Raw genomic sequence first — 18,173 nt, forward strand, 5'->3', positions numbered from 1 at the left:
TTACTATTTGCTCATCTCTGACTACGGGTTTCTACCGAACAACATCATTACCATACAACTTTTTTTGTTGATTTTCTTTCGGTTATATTTTAGTATTTTTTTCTACATTTTTTTTCTTGTCAGTGATTCTGTGTACAACGCACTCGTAGTGATTTCAAACACATATAAACACAGACTAAATAACAAAATAAGTTCGCCGCAACGCGACGACGGTTTTTATAACTAGTTTTATTAAAAAAAAAGATATAATATTTTACAAGTTTTGACGTTGGATGAGCGGATTAGACAGGATTTGATAGAAATGCACCTCTCTAAGGAAATGGTCTAAGATAGAAGTTCGTGGAGACGTAGGATTAAAGTTAAGGAGTTTTAAGGGTTAGGTAAGATGTGGTTGGGTGTTGTCTTAGGGGGCTATAGATTTACCTACACATTAGGTGGTCATGGAAGATGATTGTCCTATGATATGTATATGGACAGTGGCGGAGCTTGACCAAAAATTTCGAGGGGGCGTAAAGTGATGGGACCCAAACTTTTTTTCCTACCGTTATGTTTCGGGTTGGGTCGGTTATCGATTCGGGTCAAGTCAAATAATAATAGTTCCAAATAAAACTAAAAAATTTCATTCATTCCAAGGACCCTTCTAAGACATAAAAATTTGTGATTAAGTTTATTGTGTGGTGGGTAACCTAGGGTTAAACAAATAAGAGTTAAAATATATTTACAAAACTACACATCACTTATATACAAAGTGGTAACAAACTTTACTTTAATTTATATATTGTATAAATATTTAGGAAAAATAATTCGGGTGAGGCGATCCTATATAATTTTTAAAATTTCCGGACGAAAAATCGAAACCTATATACTTCTAACCGAAATATTGGGGTGGGCGGGTGCACCCCCGAGCACCAACAAACTTTCACCCCTGTATATGGATATGAGTATGTTTTTCTATGATGTTATGTTTACCTTCGCTCTACTGTTTTTGCTTTCACCCTTCTTTTCTCTCAGTAGTTTTCCGGAACTCTTGTAGTGCTTGTTGTTTCAGAGCTAGGGGTCTCTTTGGAAGCAGTCTCTCTATCCTCAATGATAGGGGAAAGATTTGCCTACATCCCACCCTCCTCAGACCCTACCATTAACTTTGCTATTTACGAGATTTATTGGGTATGGTTTGTTGTTGTTGATTGGGTTTTTTATGTCTAAAATGTACCATGTCTACATATATTCATTGCATCTTCATGATTTTCTAAAACTATGCAAATGACCTTCTCAAATTTGGAAGCGAATCAATATGAAATACTTTAAAACCCGCATAAGTTACCTATGTTATCGAACAAAATATGTAAAGATATGTACAAAACACAAGTCAATTATATTACAGTTTAACAAGACCCGTCTTACCATTCAAATTTCTTTCGTAACCTCTTAACATGTTAAATACAACTTCTAACAGAGCTAACTTAAAATTTACGATTTTTATCGATCCGAATCCAACGTAACATATTCTAATATAGAAAAAAAAAACTTAAACATTTGTTAACAAATATGTTTATAAGTTTTATTTATAAACATTTGTTAACAAATATTTTTATAAGGTTTGTTTATATTCGAAAAGAAAACTACACACAACACACAAGAAGGATGTATGAAGATGCTTAAACATTTCCGTACTTGTTTAATTCTATCCCAACAAAAAGAATCTAAATTTTAGTACTTTTTAACATACAAAAATCAAAGTCAAGATGAACAAATGTGAAAAAAGAAGAATATAATAAAAGTTTAGTGGCCAAAATGTGAAAATTAAAGATGCCAAATCGCAATCCGCTACTTTCTCTCCCTACCTGTTAAAAAGAATCTTTTAATCAATTTTCAGAATTTTAAAATAGAATAAATGCTGAAGATATTGCAAACGTCATTAAAGCGCGTGCAAAACACTCTCATCAAACATCTTGGTTTCTTTGGTCCGTGATGCACACGTATTTTTATGCGCGTGGGTATGATTTGTGGGAGAATCAATGATTTCGTCAGCACTGTTGATGGAATCCACTAGTTAATCTGTGGATTAACTTTCTAAAAATATACAGCAAAGCATGATTAGCAAAGTTACATTTAGAACCTAAACTAATGAAGACTTTCATAACTACCCCCTTTACTTTCAAGTGAATAATAAAATGTCCTAATATTGTTGTATACTAAGGGGGATGTTTGTTTCAGCTCTTAATGGGCTCTTAATGGTTTAGATCTCTTACTGGTTCAACACTTAATGATTTAGATTGTTTGTTTCGCAAGCAAATGTCTGAATGGTTCAAGACATTTGCCTCAGAATGGTTAAACATTATACTGTGTCTGAATAGTTAAGACATCTTATCTGAATTGGTCAGACATTTGCCTTTAAATGGTTAAGCATTATACTGACTCTTAGTAATTCAGACCTCTTACTGATAAAACACTTAATGGTTTAGATCTCTTACTGGTTTATCACTTACCCATTAAAAATTGTCAAACATGTTGATAGAAAACATTGGATGTTGGAATAAGAATTGCCCGGGTAATGGAATTTGTTTTGTTGATCTTAGTCATATACCAGTTTAAAACTGTATTAGATACTTGCTCTCATATATATAGTACACTTGCGTTATGATTTTATGTGATTAACGATGACCCTCCAATATTTGTTACCCCAAGCTCCGTCTTAGACTCAGCCCAAAATCAATTTAAAATATCAAATTCTTAACTATAGTTCTAAATATATCTATTATTTTTATTTTAATCCGTTCAATTTTTAAACATTTTTATACTATTTGTTATATTTTTAACGTGATAAAATATATTGGGATATTCATATTCAAGTGTTAATTGTCATTTTCGTCTATGTAATTTGTCTAATTGTGTTATTTCAGACCAATTTCAAATTTATACCATTTTCGTCCCTGGCATTCTTGAAACACGTCAGTTTCATCCAACAAAAACATGAGTTAACTGTCATTTTCATCCCCGTGGCCTGACCAATTATTCTATTCAACATTAGTTTTTTGGATGGAACTAACATGTTTCAAGAATGTCAGGGATGAAAATGGTACAAACTTGAAATTTGATCTGAACTAACATAATTGGACAAACCACAGGGACGAAAATGACAGTTAACTCCATATTCAATGTAGATAAACGTATATGAGCTCAATTTTATATTTCTGATAAAAACTAAAGAGAAATAGATAAACTGAATTCTCATTATTTAACATTACAATATATAGATGAACATAGCTATAAACCCTAAAGCCCATAAGTAATGGGTTGGGCCTAAATGTCTGGTTTATAACACTCCCCCTCAGACATTTAGAATTATACACAGTTTAACAACGTACTTCAGGATGATGTTAAATAGGTACTTCAGGACCTGAACAAATAAACTGATACTACTGGATCAGCTATGCTGCCTCATTAAAAACCTTACTAAGAAAACCCAGTGGGACAAAACTTAGTTAAGGGAAAAAGAGTACAGCGTGTATAATTCTCCCTCTGAATTCAACAAACATCTTTCAATCTACGAAGACCGATCTTGTGTGATAGCTGCTCGAAACTGCTTCTAGGTAAAGATTTCGTGAACAGGTCAGCTAGATTTTCACTTGACTTAATCTGGCGAACATCAACTTCCCCTTCTTTTTGCAAGTCACATGTTGAGAAAAATTTTGGTGAGATGTGCTTTGTTCGATCACCCTTGATATAACCTTCTCTGATCTGAGCTATGCAAGCAGCATTGTCTTCATAAATAATTGTCAGCTCCTTCTTGATCTGTTCTAATCCGCATGCTTCTTGTATGTGATTAATCATTAATCTCAACCACACGCATTCTCGGCCAGCATCATATAGTGTTATCAATTCGGCATGGTTTGATGATGTTGCTGTAAGTGTTTGCTCAGTTGACTTCCAAGAAATTGTTGTGCCACCGTATGTGAATACGTAACCTGTCTGAGATTTTGCTTTGTGAGGATCTGATAGATATCCGGCATCAGCATACCCAACAAGCTGGGACTTTTGATCTCTCTGATAGAAAAGACCTAAGTCTTGTGTCCCGCAAATATACCAGAATATATGTTTTACGCCATTCCAGTGTCTACATGTTGGATTCGAACTGTATCTCGCTAGTACATGTACTGCAAATGCAATGTCAGGTCTTGTGTTATTTGCGAGATACATATGGGAACCGATCGCGCTTAAGTACGGTACTTCTGGACCAAGTACTTCTTCGCCTTCTTCTTGAGGGCGATAAGGATCCTTGTGTGGATCTAGCGGTCGGACAACCATAGGTACGCTAAACGGATGTGCTTTATCCATATTGAAACGTACTAACATCTTCTGGATGTAGTTTGATTGATGGAAAAATGTGCCATTGCACAGATACTCAAATTGTAGTCCGATGCATAACTTTGTCATACCAAGATCTTTATTTCAAATTCCTTCTTTAACAACTGAGTAGCTTTCTCTATCTCTTCAGGAGATCCAATGATGTTGATATCATCAACATAAACTGCTATTATAGTGAAATTTGAGAGTGATCTTTTTAGAAAGACACATGGACTAATTACATCAGACTTGTATCCTTCTTTTTCGAGATATTCACTAAGTCGATTGTACCACATACGACCAGATTGTTTGAGACCATATAAAGATCTCTGGAGCTTTATAGAACACATATCTTGAGGTGTTGATTTAATGCTTCAGGCAATTTTAATCCTTTAGGGATTTTCATGTAGATGTCATTTTCAAGTGTCCCGTATAAGTATGCGGTGACGACATCCATTAGTCTCATATGAAGTCCTTTAGAGATTGTGAGGCCGATTAGAAACCTAAGGGTTATCGCATCCACTACATGGGAATACGTTTCCTCATAAACAACTCCTGGGAGTTGGGAAAACCCTTGTGCTACAAGTCAAGCCTTATATCGTACAATCTCATTCTTTTCATTTCTCTTTATTGCAAACACCCATTTATAACCTACTGGTTTGACGTCTTTGGGTGTTCGGACTACAGGTCCGAAAACATGTCGCTTTTCGAGCGAATTTAATTCGGCATTTATGGCTTCTTGCCATCTTGGCCAATCATTTCTGTGCATGCACTCTTCTAAAGTTTTAGGTACGTAATCATTTTCATTGATTACATCCGTTGCTATAGCATATGCGAATATATCATCAACACGTGTTTTATTCCGGTTCCACGTTGTACTATCTTGTACATAATTAATAGAGATCTCATTTTCGTTCGGTACCGGTGTTTCTTCTGAAACTTCATTTTCCTCTAGATTCATAGTTGTCTCTTCTGGGACATTTACCTCTACCGGGGTTTCACTTATATTCTTTTGTGAGTTTTCACCAACTGCGTTACTTTGCTCTTTTCGTTTCCGTGGGTTTTTGTCTTTGGAACCGATTGGTCTCCCACGCTTTCATTGTATAGTAATCGCTTCTGGGATTACTTCAATTCGAGCAGGTTCATTTGATGCTGGTACATGTGACTTTGTCACTCTATTCGTGTCTGTGAATGCATCTGGTAATTCATTCGCTATTCTTTGAAAATGTATAATCTTTTGGACTTCATATTGACATTGATCACTTCGGGGGTCGAGATTTGATGGCGATGACGCATTCCATGTTATTTCTTGTGTTACCAGTCTTTCTTTGTCCTTATCTCCCCCTAAGACTGGGAACATCGTTTCATCAAAATGACAGTCAGCATACCGTGCTGTAAACATGTCTCCTGTCATTGGTTCTAAGTATCTAATAATGGACGGGGAGTTAAACCAATATAGATACCCAGTCTTCTTTGGGGTCCCATTGTAGTACGTTGTGGTGGCGATATTGGTACATATACCGCACAACCAAAAATTCTAAGGTGGGACAAACTTGGTTCTCGTCCGGAGACCAGTTGCAATGGGGAGTATTCGTGATCAGCAGTTGGTCTCAATCTAATCAGTGCAGCGGCATGCAAAATAGCATGACCACATGCAGAAGATGGTAATTTACGTCTCATTAAGAGTGGTCTAGCGATTATTTGTAATCGTTTAATCAGAGATTCAGCTAAACCGTTTTGTGTGTGAACATGAGGTACTGAATGTTCAACATTGATCCCAATTGACATACAATAGTCATTAAAAGCTTGAGATGTGAACTCTCCCGCATTATCCATCCGAATATTTTTAATTTGATTATTGGGGAAATTTGCTCTCAATTGTATGATTTGAGCTAAAAGTCGGGCAAATGCTACATTTCGAGTAGCTAAAAGGCTCACATGTGACCACCTTGAGGATGCGTCTATTAAGATCAAGAAATAGCGGAATGGTCCACACGGAGGATGAATAGGCCCACAAATATCCCCTTGGATTCTTTCTAAAAATGATAAGGTTTCATGTACCAATTTAGTTTGTGAGGGCCGAGTTATAAGTTTGCCCAGAGAGCATGCTGCACATGATAAGTCTTGTGGTAGCAAAACTTTTAATTTTTTGAGAGGGTGCCCGGTTGCACTTTTGATTATTCGTCTCATCATTATGCTACCAGGGTGACCTAGACGGTCATGACATATATTGAATGTGTCTTTATCTAACAGCTTTTGGTTACTCACCATGTATGATTCGATAGGATTGATATTAGTACAATATAATCCAGAGGATAAGGCTTCTAATTGTTCAACTATTGTTTCTTGGCCATTTTTGTTTGAAGTAATTTGAAGATATTCAATATTATTTTCAGATATTGTTTTTATGTGGTAACCATTTTTTCGAATATCTTTAAAACTAAGTAACTTTCTTCTGGATTTACTAGAATATAATGCATTATCAATAGTTAATTTGGTACCCGAAGATAATGTTATGTGTGCTCTGCAGGAGCCTTCGATAAGGTTACTGACACCAGATATAGTACTAATCGGTGTCTCTTCCGGAGACAACTTAGAGAAAAATTGCATATCTTTGAGAATAGTGTTAGTACTACCACTATCTACAAGACATTCATCACCAATAATAGCTCTACTGGAGCTAGTATACATATTTCTTCTGGAAATAATAAAACACATTAAGTATAAGAAATTGCATGTTTGAGTATGATAAAAACAACATGCAACTATAAATCAAACATGACTAGGTTTTAAATGAAACCATAATAATAGTTCAAAACATAAAATACCACTCGAGTTGAAATAGAATATAGTCTAAAAAAATCATCACATAACACGCATTTAATGATTTTGTAGTATGAGCTTGTTGTTTTATTCCGCGACCAACAAACATGATATTAGCTCATAATATTTTGTAAAATTACGTTCCCTGTACTGCTGCGCCAGGAGCATGTTGGATAAATGGAACGTTGAGATAGTTTGCTCAATCATGTCTTTGTCGGTGATTTGTTCACCACATAATTTAAGCTCAGAGGTGATGCGAAGAAAAGCAGAGTTGTACTCACTAACAGTCTTATGATCTCGTAGCCTTAAATGAACCCACCTATAGCGAGTTTTAGAAAGTAAGACCAACTTCAGGTGGTCAAATCTTTCTTGAATGTTTTTCCATAACTCAAGAGGGTCCTCGATAGTACGGTTTTCCCTCTTTAGGTCTTCATGAAGATGAAGGCGAATGAATGCCATAGCTTTAGTTTTTTCTTGAAGGGACGTTTTATTCCCATCAATGCTTGTCTCCCCCAGACTCATTGCTTCCAGATGGGTTTTAGCATCAAAAGCCCACGAGGGGTAGTTGTTACCCGAGATTTCAAGTGCAGTGAATTCAAGCTTTGATAAATTCGACATTTTATCTATAAATGAAAGAATCATGGATTTAAAATTGAGCCGTAATATAAAATATATATTATAGGAGAACTTCAGGTTCTCTATAGGTAGAACTGCAGGTTCTATACTTTACGTCTTTTTAATAATAGAGTAGGAATTTAGAAACTCTTGTATGATTTCGTATTGTAAATATAAATTGTTTTTTTGATAATTTAAGTAAACTAGGAATAACACCCGCGCGCGTTGCGGCGCGGGTATATTATAAACATCGAATCAATTAATCCAAACGTTATGCGATAAGTGAACCATATGAAAACACACGTTCCAACGTATCCAAGTGAACTCTATGTAACTTATATAAACATTGCGATTGGATCAAAGAGTAAAATAAATCGAGTTTATAATGTACAATCATAATGTATTATGTGTGACCCGACTCGTACACAGAAAACGTAACGAATATAAAAGAAAAAACTAACACGTGTATGTGACCCAAATCGTACAATGGAAACGTAACGGGTATAAAAGAAAAAAATTGACACGTAAAATCAAAAGAGATTAATTAGAGCTTTTGAAAAAAGAAAAAGATGAAACCACAATTTGACTCCCCTCGGTTCGAAACAAAATTCCGAAACATCCATAATATAAGAACGAAAACATATTATATTTGACATGACTCGTTTCCCAAAAAACTTACGTTGAATCGTAGACTAACTCTAATTTATACCAAAACGTACATTAAAATATGCACGTAAATGGTTTTTTTTAAAGAAAATGTATTATATTTGAGTTAACTCGCTTTCGAAAAAAGTTTACGTCAAAACGTAGAGCAAATCAAATTTATACCGACACGTACATAAAAATATGCACGTAAATAATTTGTTTTTTAAGTAAAGAAAGTATAGGGTAAACTCGAAACAAATTATTAGTAAAAAAAAAAACTTAATATATTAAAGACCTTCGTAAAACCGTTCGAAATAGCACCAATACCACACCACTGCCAATGACCACCAACATCAGAAAAGGTCGTAAAAACGTTGAACCACACACGCTCGTTGTGGCGTGTTAATGCGAAGAAATTAGACCGAAACGTAGAAACGTAGAAAAAAACAACTAAATCGATTTACGACCCGCATATTGCTACGAATCTATCAAACAGGAAAAATTGACGCGTTGCGACGGGCCTGTCAAACAAGAAAGCACAGTCAAAAAAACGTTGAACCCCACATGCACGTTGCGGTGTGTTAACTCACAAAATTTAAAACGAAACATAAAACGAAAAACTTGCGAAAGATGAAAATTATGGGGTTAGGAAGTTGAAAAAAAATGTTAGGGTTAAATTGTTAAAGATGAAAAGTTTTGGGTTAAAGGTAAAAAAGTCAAAGGGATTAAAATGTAAAACATAAAAACCTTCAAGCTAAAAATGAAAAATGCCAAAACTTTTTTGAAAAACTCACTATGCATATATTACAAAAATAGAAAGCAACAATTAGTTGCTTATTTATAGGATGGAAATATTAAAATATAATAAAATATATGAAATTTTGAATGATGGGATACAACTGTTAGCAAGGTGCATTTATTGTAAATAGTTTATTATAAAATCACATATTTTTAAAACGATTTGTGATGCTTAGCATTTTATCTTAAATTCATGTTTTTTCTTTGGATGGGATACAACTTTTTGGTACCAGTTCTTGTTTTATTCATTAAACAACTAACCCCTTTTTGTGAATCTGTCGCAAATCATAGCACAAGCAAAGGATGAACAAGGGAAACACTTTTTAAAACGATTTGATTTATGGATTTGAATCTTCGATAAACAGATAGGATTTATTTTATTTTTCGGTTTGTTGTACGGGAAGTACATGTATTCGGCGGCAGTGACCGCCGTTGTGCCGGTTGGCGATTGAGGACAGTCGCCAGAGTGTTATAACACATAAGTAAATATAGATTACTTATGTATTAGGTGGTGTTCATTGAAAAAACGCAGGAAACAAATAGAGGAAACACATTATCGTATTATGTAAATATAAAGCTGTTATAATACATGACATAGGAACCGGTGCATAAATGTTTGATTAAAAAAAATAGAGGAAACAAAATTGTTTGCATCCTTTTCTGTATGTGAAAAAAAATATCCCTAGAAGCATACAGAATATATCCCTCTTCAGTTATCACTTTGTGAAATCTAAAATTGTGCATCTTACTTTTGAAATACAGGTATATAAATATTATCTAGGAGATCGGGAAATTTATATATCATATTGTGGAGAATGGATGTGTACCCGGGTTATGAGAATCGAAGATGTTCGAATCCAAGAACAATGTTGATGCGGATTGCCGGTTAATCCCAGTGGAGAATCTTCGTGCTGATAACGTGATAAAAACCAAAGAGAAATAGATAAACTAGATTCTCATTATTTAACATTACAATATATAGATAAAATAGCTATAAACCCTAAAGCCCATAAGTAATGGCTTAAGCCTAAATGTCTGGTTTATAACAATTTCCAAGTTAATATCACCAATTGCTATATTCGTCTCAAATCCTCAAAAAATTATAACTAATTTCGTATCCAATCATATACCCAAATAGTCGTTAATTATACGTTTCATATATTTGAGTTTTCTCATTAAGTTTTTTCTGCTATTACTACTTAAAGGGGGTATTAAGGCACCAAAATGATTTAAAGGATTTGATTCGAGCTAGTGTATATAGAGTTTCACTTTATTTTAGTATTATTTTTTTTTTTGTGAATGGACTATTTTAAACGTCAACCACCACAATATTACTCAGACATTTCCTAAAGTGGATGGAGACTGGTTTTATTAGTTAAGTGAGAGTACAATGACAAAATTGCTCTTAGGGTGAGCGGGGCACTCCCCACTTAGGGTGTACGGGGCGTCTTTGGTGAGGTGGTGCGGTGATAGGTTTCCCCGATCGGGAACACCGCCGCCATCAAAGCGGGGTCCCGATTCGGGGTGTATTTTGGGCGTGGGCTCACCGATTGAATGTGCACGAGATTTGAGGAACGGTCGTCTTCAACGGTCGGATTTTTAATAAAAAAAAATCACTTTTTTTAAACTAATATAAATAACCATCTCATTCTCACCATTTTTTTATACTCAAACCATCTCATTTTCTCTATTTTTTTAAACTCTCCAACCACACCCACTTCACTTTTTATTTTTTATACTCTCCAACCAAACCCCCTTCACTTTTTATTTTTTATACACCGAGCAATGGAGAACCGACCCCGCGAGGCCAAGAAAAAAACTAAGGGACGGGTCTCGAAACCGTCTCGAGATGGTTCGAGCGGTGCAAATGCTCAACCACAACCCCCTTTCGGATACACTTCACAACCCCCGTTTTTTTTCCAACAACCTACACACCCCTCGTTTTACAACACCCAACAACCCAATTTCGGCTATTTTCAAAATTTGTTATCAATGGACGCTCCTCCTCAATCCCCCGCCTTCGACCCACATGCTTATCGTTCTTCACAAGTTCCTTCTACACGAGGAAATGTCGAACGTCCTCTACCTATTCACGACGACGAGGACGATGAGGTAGTGCCCGAAACTCAAAATTTGGGCGACGACGACGAGGAAGATGAATATAATGTGGACGAAGACGCGGGCAACGAAGAAGATGAGGCTCGAGAAAAAAAAGAGAAAACGGTGAGCGAAAAATGGACAAAAGAACAAGAAGAGGCGTTGGCGAAGGCGTGGGTACATTGTTCTACCAACAAAAAAAAGGGCAATCAACAAAGTCGCGAAAGTTTTGGGGGTAAAATTTTAGAGCACTTTAACAAAACTATCGGTGGAAGTAACCGGACCGTTCATCAAGTACGGTCTAAATGGAACCCGATGCATGCGAAAATAAACTTTTTCAACGGCCTATACCAACAAGCGGTAAAAATTATATTTTTTTTAACATTGCATATTTTTAATTTTTTTTCTAAGTTCATACTTTTTTTAACACTTTCTAATTTTTTTTTTATTTTATAACATGTAGGATCGCACACGAGCAAGCGGATGTAAGGATCTCGACGTGATGAAAGTCGCGTTAAAAGAATTTAAAGAAAGATTTCCAAGCGGTTTTCAACACATCGAGGCGTGGGAGGTCGTTCGAAGACACGAGAAATGGGCCCAAGTCCCATTGATGGGTGAGGAAGGTGAAGGTTCGACACATAAAAGAAAGCCCGTTGACGTGGACTTTTCGATACCGGATATGAACGAAGATCCCTCGCCACAAAGAGCACAACGGCGAGACAAGCGTCAAGCTACATCGTCCGAGGGAAGCTCGGCCGAGTTGGCGGCACAATTCAAAGTGTACACCGCCATGAAAGAAGCGAAGCAAGCGGTAGAATTGGAGGCGATCGAATTGAGGAAAAAAAGAGAGTCGGAGGCTCGCGAGCTCATATCGGCACAACTCGAGACGATGAAAAACTACAATTTCGATCGAGATATGAAAACATTTCTTAAGCCGCACGACGATGTTCCGCCAAGTATGTTGCCGATCATCCTCGCCCGAAAGCGAGAAATCGCTAACAAGTACGGGTGGCCATGCGATTTCTAAAATTTTAGTTTTCTAGTTTTAATGTAATTTTTATTTTCTACTTTGAATGTGTTTTTTATTTTCTACTTTGAATGTGTTTTTTATTTTCTACTTTGAATGTATTTTTTTTTTAAATTTAATGAAATGTCTTTTATTTAATTTTTAAACATCCATAATTTTACCAAAAAAAAAAAATTAATTTTGAACTCACCTAATAGGGGAGTGCCGCCATAAAAAATCGGTATTAGGGGAGTGTATTAGGGGTGTTGACATGACACTATGTGATTGGTTGTGTGTAAGAGGGGGGACTCACCTAAGAGGTGAGCACCCCTTACACCCTTAAGGGAGTCCCCTCTCTTACACACACCCAATCAGGTTATGCCACGTCAACTTCCCTCTTAAACTCCCCTCACACCCTCAATTTGATGGCATCACTTCACTCACACAATTATTTTATTATAAAAAAAGAAGAAAAAATATGATTGGTGGAAAAAGAGTGGACCCACATTAACACAACCAATCACCCCATATCTCTCTCCTCTCTCTCTCTCCTCTCTCACGCGGTGAACCCTCCCCGATCTTGGTCACCGAATTCACTCACCGTGAGGATAGCGGCGGTGTTCCCGCTCGGGGACTTGGGTCACCGCCCCACTCCCCGCATGGTACCCCGTTCACCCTTACTAATCAAAATTATAAATAAGACATTAAAAGAAATACAAAAATTACGGAGTCCAATCAATCATTTAATGTTGGAAGAAAAAAAGTGTAACCACCTTCCACTTCTTCATCCTAAGGGTGAAGGGAGTGGTTACTTAATACTATTAGCTAAATTCTCAATTCACTAAATCACATAATGTCAAGTCAATTCATCTAAAATATTTACCTAATGCTCAAAAATGTTGACGGTGATCTAATGGGGTTTAGGTAAACTATCTTTTAAAAAAAAGGAAAAATATGTGATTGGTTGAGAAGGAATGGACCCCACCACACACCCTTCCCTCACTCTCTTTCCCATCAGTAAACCTTCACCAAAATGCCCATCTACTCGGTAAGATCAAGATCGGTAAATGTGTTGGCGGTGGTCTTCGCTATTGGTAAAGTTGTTTACCGACACTTTACCGCTCCCCACTAAGGATGAGCAAATAGTACCCGGTACCGAATTTACCGAACCGGGTACATTTTCGGTACCGACTTTTGACATTTTCAGTACCGGTTTTTACCCTCAAATACCGGTACCGTACCGGTACCGAACCGTACCGAGTATATTCGGTACCGGTAACGGTACCTACTTTTGGGGATTTTCGGTAGAGAGCTCATCCCTACCCCCCACTCCCTTCACCCTAAAACTCACACCCCCAACCTTCTAAGTGGGTATTTGGGATTCCTTTTGAAAAGAACTTTTGGAGCTAATTTTGACTTATTAACTTCTTAGAAGTTAAAAGAGATCCCAAACATCATCTGAGAGAGAAGGACTTTTGAAGGCAAAAGGGATCCCAAACACTTCTTGAAAAGGCCTTTTATGCCTTCAAAAAGGAGAAACTGAGAAGTAAGAATTTCTTACTTATTCCTTTTGAGAAGTCAGAAGGCAAAAGGAATCCCAAACACCCTCTAAAACCACCACGACAACCACCTCCTTAAACCACCACCCTCCACCATCCCCCTTTCTCCACCCCAAAACCCACCTCCTTTTCGCAAACGACAACGGTTTTACTGGGAAAACGAGTTTGTCTGTACCAACTCACACCCACACCTACCTTTCATCTCCATATTCATGTCAGCCCTCCTTTTTCGATGAACCAATCATGCGGTGGTTGTGTTGTTCATGTTGAAGAAATCAACACCCAAAGATCTATTATCGTTCGTTGCTAATGTTGTCCTTGTGTTGATTTCATAGAAGTACTGAAATGAAACTAACCCTTTTTAACTATTTACGATCGATAAGTCCTTATGTTTATATATTGGGTCAAACACATAGATGAATGAAGGAGTTCCAAGAACTCAGTGGATAAATCAAATAAAATTTAACAACTTAAGTTTATATATGTTTTTTTTCATGGAAAACATATTACAAGGAATTAATTAATAGCAAAAAAAGGGAACTTAATCACGTTTGTTCCTAAAATATATAAGCTTTATTTCTATGATAAATCGGATTTACAACCCCATGAGTAAAGAATTACTTGACTTATAGGATTATTATATAGCGCATTTTCTTTAATAAAAAATTTAATAGGATTTACTTTGATTTTTTCTTTTGACAAACCCAATGTAACAAGACACTACAAGGGCAGAAAACAAAACTACATTCACCAATATGAGAAAAATGCCCGGATAGTCCCTGTGGTTTCGCCTTTTTTCACCTATAGTCCCCAACTTTCTAAAATTACCTGAATAGTCCCCAAGTTTTCATTTTTTGTTCCCGGATAGTCCCTGGGTCTAACTTCAGTTTGTTTTCTCTGTTAAGAGGGTGTGAAATGACAAAAATACCCTTTCCTTAAAAGGCCAAACCATAGGGACTATCCGGGCATCGTCTTCATTTTTATTTATAAAACCCCACCACCACACTTCATCTTCAACCTCCACCCACCATCACCCTCCTCCACCGTGCCGCCGCCGGTCTCCGCCGTACAGAACCACCGTCGTCATTCAATTCAACCCTTTTTTCAATTCATTTCCATCTATAAAACTTACTCATTATTAACTCAACTCAACTCAGTGAGTTTATTAGATTACCCAAATCTTTGACTTTCTTGTTCTTCATCCTGTTATATACATATATATCTATCTATTCTTTTATACCAACTCCGGTTTCAACACGTCAATCCACTCTCCTGCTTAACTTCCACCTCATCACAACATGATTCAATTCAATTTCCCTCAATTATTGATGGGTAATTGATTGATTGATTAATTGGTTGATTGATCATCTAGGGTTTGTGATTAAATTTAAAGGTCAGATTTTTATTGCTGTTTTGGTTATGATTTTGTTGTTTTTGTGTTTCTTGATTGATTTAAAGTGTTTTTGCATCTGGGTTTTTGATCTTTTTTAGTTTTATTGCATCTGGGTTCTTGATTGTTACGGAATTAAACGGCTGCCACCACCAGATGGTGGTGGCGTGCGGCAGCGACAGTGTAAGAAGAGGGAAGGAGGCAGAGAACGAGTAACAACGGCGGTAGCCGCTGTCTGTGACAGAGAGAAAGACACAGAGAGAGAGAGAAGGAAAGGCGGTGACTGAGCCGGTGACAAGGGTTCTCGACGGCAGTGGTGGCTCCGGAGACACCACGACGATGGAGGTGGTTGACTGGTGAGCAATCGGCGACGAGCGGCGAGGTTCGACAGCCGCTACTTCTTCGTGGTGGGTGTTTACGGTGGCCCAGTGATGGAGCCGTTTCCATCTCATTTTGGTTCGGATTTGAGCAGAGAGAGAGAGCGCATCGGGGAAAGAGGAACGGCGGTGGTTCTGCGCGGCAGAGACCGGCGGCGGCACGGTGGAGGGTGGAGGAGGGTGATGGTGGGTGGAGATTGAAGATGAAGTGTGGTGGTGGGGTTTTATAAATAAAAATGAAGAAGATGCCCGGATAGTCCCTATGGTTTGGCCTTTTAAGGAAAGGGTATTTTTGTCATTTCACACCCTCTTAACAGAGAAAACAAACTGAAGTTAGACCCAGGGACTATCCGGGAACAAAAAATGAAAACTTGGGGACTATTCAGGTAATTTTAGAAAGTTTGGGACTATAGGTGAAAAAAGGCAAAACCACAGGGACTATCCGGGCATTTTTCTCCACCAATATAAAATTCAAAGTATTTGTAATGAATAAAGAATGCATCGAAAAAATCATATAAGAACCTGAATTAGGTAAATTATAAATATTAATTAACTGAAACGTGATGAATCCAAGTGTTTAACATTATGTTAAAGCATTATCAAAGGGATAGACGATGCGTACCTAAGTACCTTTAGAAAGTACGTATAATATTTTGTGACTCCATTAGACCAAGCGGTATGAGGCCGGCTTAGGCCCGGCGAGGCCCGGCGCTGGTCCCTAACACCGACCCCTCGCCCCGTCCCGTCCTTTCCGGCTCCCTCTAGACGATCTCGATGGGCCTTGATGCTCAAAAAAAATAGCCGTTAAACGGCTATATCATTAAATAAAAAAAAATATCCCCTTTTTCTATAAAACCATTTCATTTTATACCATTTTCATCATTTTCTCCCCACTTTCAACCCAAAACACTCTCATTTTTATACCATTCTTTTATAAAAAAATATAATTTTCATCCACAATGGCATCTAATTCTTGGTGGTACTCGTCTTCTAAGGACGAAGAGGAGATGTTTTTTCCAAACGCTGTGGTAAAGGCGGCGCAGATTCTTATGGAGGAGGAAGAGGAAGAGGAAGACGTCTCGTCTGAAAGCGTTATTACCAGACGAATACGGATTAACAGAGACCGCCAAGGTTTGTCATTATTAAATTTTATTATCCTTATTCCTTATTTCCTCGTATTTATATATTTTTTATGACAGGAGCGCACGAGAAATTGGTGAACGATTATTTTTCGGATGCACCCCTTTACAATGCCGACATTTTCAGACAAGGTTCCGAATGAGTCCCCGATTATTCACACGGATTGCTGATGATTTGGCGGGGCTAGACCCGTTTTTCACGCAACGACCCGATGCTCGGAATTATGAAGGGTTCACCACGTTACAAAAGTGTATTGCGGCCATTCGCCAACTGGCGTACGGGACAGTGGCCGACGCTTTAAACGAGTACTTACAGATGTCGGCAAGAATTACGCGGGAATGTTTGTATCGGTTTTGCCATAATGTGGTGAAACTATATAGAAAACAATATTTGCGGAAACCAAACGCGTATGATGTTCAACAGTTGTACCAAGCTCATGAAGCACGGCACGGGTTTCCGGGAATGCTTGGTAGCATTGATTGTATGCATTGGGCGTGCATAACTGCCCGAATGCGTGGCGAGACCAATACACGCGAGGTGATCACGGTCATCCAACCTTAATACTTGAGGCCGTGGCGTCACAAGATTTGTGGATCTGACATTCTTTCTTTGGTCTCCCTGGTTCACTCAACGATCTCAACGTGCTATACCAATCGGCGATCTTTAGCGATGTCGTTAATGGAACCAGTCCGAACATCCGTTTTACAGTTTCTGGGGTTGAATATAGACGCGGGTATTATCTTGCTGACGGAATATATCCGTCTTGGTCTACAATTGTCAAGACTATTCCATTTCCCGATGACGAAAAAAGGAAAAAATGGGCCATCATTCAACAACCGGCACGTGCATTCACACCGAAGAGGTTGCGCCTTTGTATGTACGCTTGCATTTTGCTCCATAACATGATTATTGAAGATGAAGGTCGGGCGATTTGTGAGTATGATGAGAATGCATCTTACGGGAATACTGTCATGGTAGATCCGACGCAACAGGATTTAAACTCGTTCGCGCTAACCAACGACTATACGCATGCAAACCTTCAACAGGATTTGGTAGAACATATATGGAACAACGCAAATGACGGGGACGGTGACGAAGACGAGTAGTGTAATTTTTATAAATTTTTAATTGTCTTTTTTTATAAGTTTTAGGTAGTGTAATTTTTTTTAGGTTATGTAATTTTTATTTATGTTATGTAATGGATTTTATTATCTTATTTTATGTCTTATTTTTTTTAAAAATTTTGAATTGTTTTTATAAAGTTAAACAAATAAAAAAGTTAAACAATAAAAATTAAACAATAAAAGTTAAACAAATAAAATAAATTAAACAATAAAAAATTATGTAGGATAGCCCCATCCTCCATGGGATGGTGATGT

General features: G+C 37.3%; 2 protein-coding genes across 2 annotated transcripts; one reads left to right on the forward strand and one right to left on the reverse strand.

The window, feature by feature from the left end:
- Nucleotides 1-7,254: 7,254 nt before the first annotated feature.
- On the reverse strand, nucleotides 7,255-7,785 carry LOC110869676. The gene has a single exon (XM_022118911.1). It carries the CDS (start codon nucleotides 7,783-7,785, stop codon nucleotides 7,255-7,257), a length of 531 nt encoding a protein of 176 aa, XP_021974603.1.
- A 9,324-nt stretch (nucleotides 7,786-17,109) lies between these two features.
- LOC110869675 lies at nucleotides 17,110-17,900 on the forward strand. The gene is made up of 2 exons (XM_022118910.1): nucleotides 17,110-17,275; nucleotides 17,503-17,900. The coding sequence occupies exons 1-2, from the start codon at nucleotides 17,110-17,112 to the stop codon at nucleotides 17,898-17,900; spliced, it is 564 nt and encodes a 187-aa protein (XP_021974602.1).
- The last annotated feature ends 273 nt before the right edge of the window (nucleotides 17,901-18,173 follow it).

Source organism: Helianthus annuus, chromosome 8 (genome assembly GCF_002127325.2).
Source record: "Helianthus annuus cultivar XRQ/B chromosome 8, HanXRQr2.0-SUNRISE, whole genome shotgun sequence".
Taxonomy (NCBI): domain Eukaryota; kingdom Viridiplantae; phylum Streptophyta; class Magnoliopsida; order Asterales; family Asteraceae; genus Helianthus; species Helianthus annuus.